Genomic DNA, 11553 nt, shown 5'->3' with positions numbered 1-11553 from the left:
AGTTTGCAGGACTGGTATGTTAGTAAAAATTTATTTATTCATTTTAATATCTAATATTCTATTTACTATTTCTTATAATTTATATTATTAACTCCTCATTTGGTTTTACAATCTAGGCTCCGACGATGGCATTAGCCGAAACGGCCGTCAGCCAAACTTTACAGTTTAATAAAGTTGAAACAAAACAGCTTCGTGTTGTTGAAATTTTATTTAAAAAACTTCTAACTGCAAAATGGGGTGTAATCTTCAACCGTACATGTTTATCTGAGAACCTCATACCAAATTATATATATATATATATAATATATATATATATATATATATATATATATATATATATATCATTAACAAACACTTATAAAGCACCCATTAAAATAAATATCTTTCACAAGCGCTATCGAAAGAAGAAAAAAAAATAAATGAAAAGTGAAAAAATGTACATTCTACTTATAAACGATATGATACAATCAATTACAATCGTTCATTGCAAATAGATAAGTTTGGAGGTCAGCGATAAACAGAGTGGTGCTATCAAATCTCATTTGGACTCAACACACTCAATCACTATTAGCCGTGAAATCCTCGACAGCAACACCAAAGTAATATACCAGAACAGCAACTACACGCATCTTAAAATTGCAGAAGCAGTCCTAATTGACATCAATAAGCCAAAAATAAATATACAACATAAAATGACAACCTTCCCTCCAACCCGGCGCTTAACCAACAATGAAAACAAAGATGTAATAAAAACTAGCATTGTAAATAGTGACAAAGAAAAATATGATGCTATCGATAAAGAAAAGGAGACCAAAGAAGATGACCAGCCAATAAAAAACCTGACACCTAATTTCCATCTAAGTTAATTTTCACAAAGTCAATTTCATAATACCATAAAACATTATATCAACAAAACAAATAATCTTATAACTCCAACCTCGACAAAAACAATTATACCTCTATATTATCTCAATCAAATGCATGACAACTACAAAGTTGATGAATCAATGCTCAAACTATTTGCGTATAATAATCAATTTTGTTGATCAACACATACATATTGGACTTGTCAGACTTTCGCACAACTATGTCGGGATTGCTACGGAGGCGTTTGGCAGCCTGGAGCATTTCTGTCGACAGAGCAGGTTTATGACATGCGTCGCGATGGCGATGTGCTTCGGCCAATAGTTGGCTATGCAAACTACTGTCGAAATTAATTAAATTCTGTTTTTTGAGTTTCTGACACTCGTTGTACAGCATTTCAAGTTCAGTTTCCTTAATAGCTTTACTGTATGGTCGACGTATGTGCATGTTTAAACCGAGGTTCAAAAATGAAATTTCATCTTGGCTTAAGTTGTGTGTAGATATATATATATATATATATATATATATATATATATATATATATATATATATATATATATATATAGAACCCCACGGCACAGTGAACTTCTAGAACTAAACAGGGTGGTTCAACCGGTAATTCTGTTTTAAATAATTTAATTAACTACATATTAATTATTAATTTATATAAATTATTTAAAACAGAAAACGAATAAAATAAATTTAATAACATTAAACAATATAAAACGCGATTCTCAAAATTTTAACGGCAAGATTGTTTATATTATCATTGTTGAGGTAAATATCAACGCTCAGCCGAGAAGCGCGAATTAATTTATTTAATTAACTACATATTATTAATATTATTTTTACAATATTTAAAAACGTTATTATTATTGTTAACGTTATTATTATCATGTAATAATAATAACTGTAACTGTAAAACTATCAGAGGTCCTCTATAAATTCACCAGAAAATATCTTATTCAACAGCTACCTACTAATGCTAACCTCTTCAGGTGGGGTAAATCTACTGAAGCATCATTTTTGCTTTGTAATGCTGTACAAACAAACAAACATGTCCTATCAAATTGTGGCTCCGCCTCTGCACTGAGCAGACATTTAAACCGCCACAACCAAATTCTCACAATAATTATTGATAACATAAAAGCAAATGCAAGGCCGGGTATCGAAATATTTGCAGACGTGGAAAAAGATTTGGTGCGTCCAGTAACGGATCTGTTCAAATCACTCCGACCCGACATCGCAGTCTGTAACAAAGATACTATTGAAATACTCGAACTGACCGTGTGCCATGAAACAAACTTTATGAAATCAAAACAATATAAAATGAATAAATATTTAAATAATTTGAAAAATAACATTGTAGATGATTTTAAACATTTCAATATTTTAATTAAAACTTTTGAAATATCGCCTATAGGCTTTTATAATCCTTTTATTCTGTCTCTAATCGATATAAATTGGACTGATAATTTTCGATATAGCTTAATCAATAGTGTAATATCGTCATTTTATGCTTTGTACTGCGATAGAAACAATGCGTGAACAAACTGTTACCAATTTTTATACAAGCTATCATCATGGCACTTATTTCAGGATAACGAGCGTTGATGACTATTCATATTATTGTATCATTTTAATTATATTTAACTAATTTTAACATTTTATTGACATATTTTATTTTGATTATTTTTGATTTTACTGGTTTTCTCTGAATAATAAAAGAGTTTACATTATTATTATTATTATTATCATCGCTGTGGTTCTTCTTGCTTCGTGTAATGATGTTCTAATTGCAAGTGATATTTGCGCTGTGGGTTGTGGCGTTGGTATCTACTTGGCACTGTTGTTGTTGTCGTTGTTATTGTTGATGCTGTTGTTGTTGATGTTGTTGTTAAGGTTGTCACTATTGGTGATGTTCCAATTGCAACTGATATTTGCGCTGTGGGTTGTGGCGTTGGTATCATCTACAGTGTTGGCACTTGTTGTTGTTATTGTTGATGTTGTTGTTGTTGTTGATGTTGTTGTTGGTGTTGTTGATGTTGTTGTTAACGTTGTCACTATTGGTATGATTGTTGTTTACATCATCACTGTTGTTGGTGATAACATTGTTATCGTTATTGCTGTTGTCGTAACAGTTGTTGTTATAATTATAATGATTGTTGTTTTTATTTAGTAGTCTATTTGAAGGTAGAATGCTGTTTGACTGTACCTGAATGTTCATGGAGGGATTTTTGTTTTGTATGAAAATTGATTCAGCTATTTTCAGGTTTGTGATGTTGTTATTGCAATAAACTATTTCCGTGTTATTTAACATTTGTTGTTTTAAAGTGATGTTATGCTGTTGTTGATAATGTTGTTTAATTGCTCCATCTTGTAGATGCATGGTCAAACGTCTTGACAATGTGGTAGTTGTCATTCCAATATATCCGCAACAGTGACATAAAATAAATAATAAATCAAAAATAAACCTAAAATAAATAAAAATATCATTGCAATAAAAATTTTACTTATATGCACTAAGTAGGAATTGGGGATTGCCTAATAATTAAGCAATAATAATATAATATTGTAATAATTAATATTAAATTGATAATAATCAAATAAAAAAGTAAAAAAGTAAATAGTAAAGTAAAGTAATATAATTTTTAAATCAAACTTGTAACGTGTAACTGTGATTGTAACACTAATCTGTAACTGTAATGGCAATCGTAATTCTATGTAATGTATGTATTATTGTGTTTGTATCATTAATCTGTAACTGTAGCCGTTAAAATTTTGAAAATCGCGTTTTAACCCATTAGTGCCTATTGCACCTTAATAGGGTGCGGTCATTATTTTCTTTAGAACTCTTCAGAATTAAAAAAATATTTACAGTTTTTGATAATATTAGCGTTGTTTACAATTTATAATAAGTAATTAATTCATTTCTTGTTGGTGTTCGCGGTAGATTGTCAGAAATTTCGTATTTTGTTAAAAAAAAGTTGATATAATGGCGAGTGCTAAAATGGCATCTAAAAAGTTTGTTTTTTTAATGTTTACATTAATAATTAATGTTCATTCTTTTGATGATTTATATTACAATTATTCCTACTTCTAAAATGTTTGAAAATCCAGTATTTTAGTGCTCTCCACAAAGTATTATTAGTTTCTCAATAACTCATAACTCATAAGTTTCTCATTTGCATATACACATTTCTCATATACACATTTGTGCCTACTGCACCTTATAAAGGGTTAAAGTAGGCACAAATGTGTATATAGATGCATTTATTAGTTCATTTCTTTTTTTCCATTTTATTTTCCGTTATTTTTATATTTACAGATATACAGTCAATGAAGTTTTATCAATGTTGGAAGATGAAACGTTTTTGAATGATGATGTAATTTTATTGCCTCCTTCTGGTAATTGTTCGGATGAAGATAGTGGTCACGAAGAAAGCACAAATGCTGACAATCTTAGTGCACAACAATTGACTGCCCCGGCTGATTTTAGAATTAACTATGAAGATGATATTGTTGATAGTGTTGATAAACTATTCAAAGATGATGTTTTACTATCAGCTGAAATACCAGAACTCATAAAAAGTGAATGGGTTAGACGCAATTTACCGGATAAAGACTTTGGTTCAAAACCATTTGAGAGAAAATTGAATATTAATTTGACACCAACTCAACTTTTTAATGCCTTTTTTGATGACAGTGTCATTAATTTCATTAAAGACATGACAGAGTTATATACAAGAAGAGATAAAGGAAAGCATAATTTTTCTACCACATTAGAAGAAATTTGTATTTTTTTTGCTATGCTTCTTTGTCAGGTTATGCGTCTCTACCAAGACGACGTAATTATTGGGAGAACTCTCCTGATACGCACAACAAAGCAATGTCAAACTGCATGTCGAAAAACCGATTTGAAGACTTAATGTCAGTTCTTCATTTATGTGATAACGACAAATTAGATAAAGTTGACAAATTGTCAAAAATTCGACCTTTTTATGCGATGATAAATAGCGAATGTTTTGAGTATTTCTTGAATGAAGAATATTTATCAATCGATGAGTCTATGGTTCCGTACTATGGGCGACACAGCACAAAACAAAGGATAATGGGTAAACCAATACGAATGGGCTACAAAATCTGGGTTCTTGTAACATTTGATGGCTATGTTGTTCAGTTTGATCCATATCAGGGAGCCAAAGGAACTGCCCATAGTGTGAGAAGTTCAGCCACAAACTGGGGTTTGGGGGAAAAAGTGGTGCTAGATTTGATGGAAGAGTTGCCACAAAATGTCCCATATAACTTATATATTGACAATTGTTTTACAAGTTTTCGGCTGTTACAAAAATTGAACGAAAAAAAAATTAAATGCACAGGAGTAATTAGATACAACAAATTGGGAAAATGTCCCATTATCATTTTCAAAAATTTAGAAAAGAAAGAAAGGGGATATTTTGAATGTATGACGGAAAAAAATAATTTGTACACTGTTGGTGGATGGAATGATAACAGAAGTGTTTATATGGCCTCCAACCATTTAGGAACAGATCCAATAGGCCAAGCCTCTAGATGGTGCCGAAAAACCAGTTCAAGAATATCAGTTGAACAGCCACATGTTGTAAAGTTATACAATAAATTTATGGGAGGGGTCGATCGATGTGATCAAAACATTGCAGCATATAGGATTGGACTTAGAAGTAAAAAATGGTGGTGGCCATTGTTTGCCTGGATTCCAGACATGGTGATGCAAAAACTGCTGGCATCTTTATAAAAAAAAACAAACACGACGAGGATGAAAATTTAGATTTTTTGTCCTTCCGAAGAAAAGTAGTGCTTGACTATTTATCAATGTACAATTTACAAAAAAGTACACCTGGGCGTCCTAAAGGAAAATTAACTTTGGCAAACAAAAGAGTCAGCATCGATGTTAGAACTGACAGGATTGACCATTTTCAAAGCCAATTGGAAACTCAGAAGCGATGCGCTCACTGCCACAAAAACACAAGAAAAGGGTGCAAAAAATGTAATATAGGATTGCATGATCATTGTTTTGAAATATGGCATATGATTGAAACTTAATGATTTTAATTTTAATTATTTAAATGCACTTTGACATTGATGTACACATTTATGTCTACTGCACCTCATTAGGATGCAGTCATTGAACTCATTTTTTTAAACTGTTATTTTTTCAATTTGATGAATAATTGTTTTTTACATTTTATGTCAATGCTAATAAAAAAATCATTTTGATTGAGTTAAAAAATTTGGGCATTAATGGGTTAAATTGTTTAATGTTACTAAATTTATTTTATTCGTTTTCTGTTTTAAATATTTTATATAAATTAATAATTACTTGCTCCTTCTTATCAAATATCTTACATACATTATATATAATGCACTGAAGACGAGATTATAACTTGAAATAGCTATCTGCAAACTTATTTAATAATATTTTTAAAACAATAAAATGTCTAATTTTTCTGACATTAATAAATTAAAAAGAAATATAAAAAAGTTGAACAATGTTGAAAGTAGTGTTGAGTTTTTGATATATATATATATATATATATATATATATATATATATATATTCACATACATATACGTATTTACGGGTTTTTTCAAGAATGAGTATCCGGGCTCTCTGGTTTGAGGAAATATAATCAAATCGTTTGATAAATTATTAAAATTACATTAATTATTTTTTTTCGATTTTTATCCTTTTCAAGTGTTTTTCAATACAAAATCAATATTATAATGGTGTCATAAGTTTTTTCGCAAACACTCTTTTTTCACTATCTTTTCTCGCATAATTTATAGGTCTAGTTTTTGTGGCAAGCAATAAAAATCATCTCGTATGTTAAAATTAAAATTAAATGCGTAAACTTCGGCTCAACGTTCTTCGTCGTAGTTGTACCAATGGTGAAACGTTGTTGACGTTGCATTCCGTGTACGTGATAAATTAAATTTTTTAAATGAATATTTGAACGTAGATATTGTTGAGCATTTTTAATGAGTATTCTGAGGGCTATATTGCCGAAAAGGTTTTTTATGAGTTTACGTTATTACAGTAAAAAATATGACACATTACATTGTAATCGATTTCAATACTTGTATTAAAATTAAATTAAATTAATGATACAAATACAATAATACACATACATTACATAGAATTACGATTGCCATTACAATTACAGATTAGTCAATTAGTGTTACAATCACAGTTACGCGTCACAAGTTTGATTTAGACTAGACACTAGAGATTATTTTACTTTACTTTACTATTTACTTTTTTACTTTTTTATTTGATTATTATCAATTTAATATTAATTATTACAATATTATATTATTATTGCCTAATTATTAGACAATCCCCAATTCCTACTTAGTGCATATAAGTAAAATTTTTATTGCAATGATATTTTTATTTATTTTAGGTTTATTTTTGATTTGTTATTTATGTTGGGTCACTGGGTAGGAGTGAGAAAAAGTGCTTTTCTGATCAGAAAGCTAATAATGTAACACTAAAACCACTAATTGTGCATCATATCTTGCCAGGTTCATGTAGGTATTATTTCAAATGGTTTGGCATTGTTTGCTCACTGGGTTGGACTTAGAGTAGGGAAAAGTGCTTTTTTGTGGAAGTTCCTGATCAGAAAGCTATAGCTCTAAACTAAAACCACTAATTGAGCAGCATTGCTTGCCAGGTTTACACATTTCACATGTTGGAGAATCGTATGCCAACATCAGTAGCATACAAGGTTGGATATACGTCATCGTGATACACAAACAGATCCTCATACATCTTAATACAATATTTATCTTCAAATAAAAATTTAAAATTCTATATTACCTCTAGAACACAACCCCAAAATCCTCAATCTAACATTTGATACAATGTTCACCTTTTGTTCAATCATCAAATTTCTTTAATAAAAGTTGCTAAAAGAATTAACATTCTCAAACTATTCTTTCATACACATTCTTGCCACATCACCTTCCACCCAAAAACACCCTCCAAAACACCATTCAACAGTTCATCCATGCCCAAATGATCAGAGAGACCACCCGCCAAGCAGTTAAACGATTTCACACCGGCTCAGTTAGAGAAGAAACATCAAATTTCAATAAAAAAAAGTTGCCGAATAACATTCCTAAACTATTATCTGGAACAGACTGGGATCAGGATAAAGAAACACTGATACAAACATAAAAAACAATATCCAGACCAGTGATAGAATATGCTTGCAAAGTCTAGTTTCTAAATTCTTCAGAAACATACCTTCAAAAGTTATAAACAATCCAAAATGAATTTCAAACAGACTATCACAGCATCACTCCACAAGAGTATCTTCACCACGAATGCAAAATCCTTTCTATTATCCAACATACCAATTTGCTTTCATCACAATTGTTAATCCAAAGTCAAGACCCAACAAATCCTTGCCACATCACCTCCCAACCCAAAAACACCCTCCACACTAAATACCAAAACACCATCCAACAGTTCATCCACACCCAAATTATCAGAGACCCCCCGCCAAGCAATTAAACAATTTCACACTAGCTCAGTCAAAGAAGCAATATTACCTCCAATTTTAATTAATGAAAAAAATAACTACTATTAGCAATCCAATAGAACGAACACTACCTAGAAAAAAATGAAGATTATAAGCACAATTAATATCAGACCATTGTCACTTCCTCAACCACTACCAGAACAAAATCAACCAAAACAACCCAAACGTCTGCCTGACATGTAACATCAGTCTTCATTTTTTTCAACTGTCCCAACAATCCAACAGAATTTCAACTAATTCATCTTTGGAAAAAACCGACAGAAAGTTTCTGCTTGGCTAATAACTACAGCGAAAATCTTCGCACAACAATCAACCGATTTTTGGCAACAACAACAGATCTCATTGATGTGTCACACACAGAATATTAAAAATTTTTGGAGCCAGGCCAAGGGAAAGATTTGCCGTTAATATAGAACATTTTAAATGTATATGCATGAATTCACCTTCACAAACAAGTTCAGAGAAACTGGCATATTCATGAGTTGTATGTTGTCGGATTGAAAATCCTAGCGATTAAAAAGACTAATAAATAAAACACCACGAAATAAGGAGTTGATTTGTGCGGGCTTTATAAGAAACTGCGATAACTATTCTGATAGGTATTCGGGCTGCTGATGAGTCCCCGGTAGGGACGAAACACGTGTCCAGCCTATCCAAACGAATACAATTCTTTTCCTTTCCCGCTCACTGCTCTTCTGGTTCAGTGTTCTCATCATCAAACGCAACCGCAACAATGTTCAGGACTAGTGACAAATATCTACTGTGACATGTCCCCATAGTGAAAAACAGTTCATTAAACATTCCTTATGATCATTAGTCCTGTGCGCGTCAACAACATTTGTATATGGGTGTTACAACCACTTCACTATCAAGACGTCTCACAATGCATACACAAAAAGTGGCCATCTAATCTCACTTATAATTAACACATGCAACTTCAATAACCTGCCAAACTCTTGACAACAACACAATAATAATTTATCAAAACACAATACATCTAAAAGTTGCAGAAAAAGTTATAGATATCAATAAACCTCAAATAAACATCTAACAAAGAATAGTTACATCATTACCAACTCAACGCCTTATTACTACAATAACAATGAGGAACAAAGGAATGACAACAACAAAGATGAAGAATCGAACACCAAAAGAACTAACTTTGCTTTGTTTAAAAAACTATGTAAACCAAACCTGCACTGAAGATGATTTGGGAAAAATTGAAATAAGGCTTATCTGCGTTATAAATTTGGACAACAATAGTTTTATTAAATTTTCTTGATGAACTCGGATAATAATTTTATTTTCAATAAATTGATCATTTTCTAGAAACTTCTAGTAAGAAAATTGAAAAAACAAATTTTAAATCGATTAATGCCAACAATTCGGTAATTCAATCGTCGAATGGGAAATCATGCAGTCTTGATCCGCTCCCAACATTTCTTCTAAAAGAACAATTGGACTTGCTCTTGCCATTTTTGTGCCACCTGGTCAACAGCTCCATCCATATGTCAATCATGCCAAGATCTCAGAAAACGGCTATAGTAAGACCTAAATTAAAAAAGTCTGGTCTCATACCTGATGCTGTCAACAACTATAGACCGATATCGAATCTAACATTTATATCAAAGATTATAGAAAGAATAGTCGCTCGTCAACTTCTTTTATACCTGAACAAAAATTCATTACTGCCAAAAGTTCAATCAGGTTTTCGTCAAGCTCACTCTACCGAAACGGCAATCCTCAAAGTGGTTTCTGATGTATGTGATGCAGTTGACATGGGCAATATAGCCATGCTTGCACTGCTGGATGTTAGTGCTGCCTTCGATACTGTTGATCATGATATTCTGCTAGAAAGACTCTCAGTCTCATATGGTGTAACAGAGGATGCACTTAACTGGTTTCAGTCCTATCTGTCAAACAGAATACAGGTTGTCAACGTTGGGGAAGGTGCAGACACAGTTACGTCAGAAATTACCTGCGGTGTTCCACAGGGCTCCATCCTTGGCCCTCTGTTATATATATTATACACTGCCGATTTAGTCAGCGTTGTGGAATCATCAGGTGCTCGTTGCCATTTGTACGCTGACGACATTCAACTATACGGATCTGGGTCTGCGAGCTTGTCTTATTAACTCTCTACAACTGTCACGGATGCTGTAAAAGCAGTAGGAGAATGGATGACAGCAAATAAATTAAAGCTAAATACCAACAAAACGCAATACATGTGGCTAGGAACGCCTTATAAACTCCTTCAAATTGACGGGTTCAAAGATCCATTGACAAATCTAGGTGTGGTTTTGGATCCAGACCTTTCAATGAAGGCTCATGTAAATAAACTATGCAAGAAATGTTTTTTCCAGCTTCAAAAACTAAGAGTCATCAGACGATATTTAAAAGTTGACTCTACAAAAGCTCTTGTTTGCAGTTTCATTTGTAACAGGTTTGATTTTTGTAACGTGATGATGTATGGGATCAACCTTTCGCTACAAGATGATGTTCAATCAGTTTTGAACGCTGCTGCTAGACTGGTTGCTGGCGTATCAAGGTTTGATCCTATCTACCAATTCATTAAAGATGAACTGCACTGGCTTCGCATGCCAGAGAGAGTAAAATTTAAACTAGCTCTACTTGTAAGAGATTGTTTTACTGGAGATGCACCAATCTACCTGAGGGATCAGATTCATTCAGTATCAGAGATTCAATATAGGGGTCGACTACGATCATCAAGCCGCGGTGACACATTCCTAAGTTCATATTTTCTCATTTTGGAAAAAGAAGATTTTCAGTAGCATCTGCCCAGATTTGGAATGCGTTGCCTGCTGATCTAAAGAGTTTCAACATCAAGGATCGAAATGAATTCAAAAAACGGCTAAAGACTCATTTTTTCAACATTCAACTGCGAAGAAAGTAGAGAGCACTTCTGAAGTTAACTCATAAGAGGCGCTATACAAATTCTGCAATACATATATATATATATATATATATATATATATATATATATATATATATATATATATATATATATATATATATATATATATATATACACACATATATATATATATATATATATATATATATATATATATATATATATACCT

At 31.9% G+C, this 11553-nt stretch overlaps 1 protein-coding gene across 1 annotated transcript; it reads left to right on the top strand.

Moving 5' to 3' along the window:
• Nucleotides 1-3083: 3083 nt before the first annotated feature.
• Nucleotides 3084-10732, top strand: HELRODRAFT_177449 (hypothetical protein; the record flags this gene model as incomplete). Its single annotated transcript, XM_009025662.1, has 8 exons — nt 3084-3136; nt 4193-4688; nt 6863-6913; nt 7428-7497; nt 7577-7630; nt 7929-8006; nt 9779-9993; nt 10685-10732. The coding sequence occupies 8 exons, from the start codon at nt 3084-3086 to the stop codon at nt 10730-10732; spliced, it is 1065 nt and encodes a 354-aa protein (XP_009023910.1).
• Nucleotides 10733-11553: the final 821 nt, after the last annotated feature.

This window comes from Helobdella robusta (assembly GCF_000326865.2).
Source record: "Helobdella robusta unplaced genomic scaffold HELROscaffold_43, whole genome shotgun sequence".
Classification (NCBI taxonomy): Eukaryota; Metazoa; Annelida; class Clitellata; order Rhynchobdellida; family Glossiphoniidae; genus Helobdella; species Helobdella robusta.
This window is presented reverse-complemented; position numbering and strand designations above follow the sequence as displayed.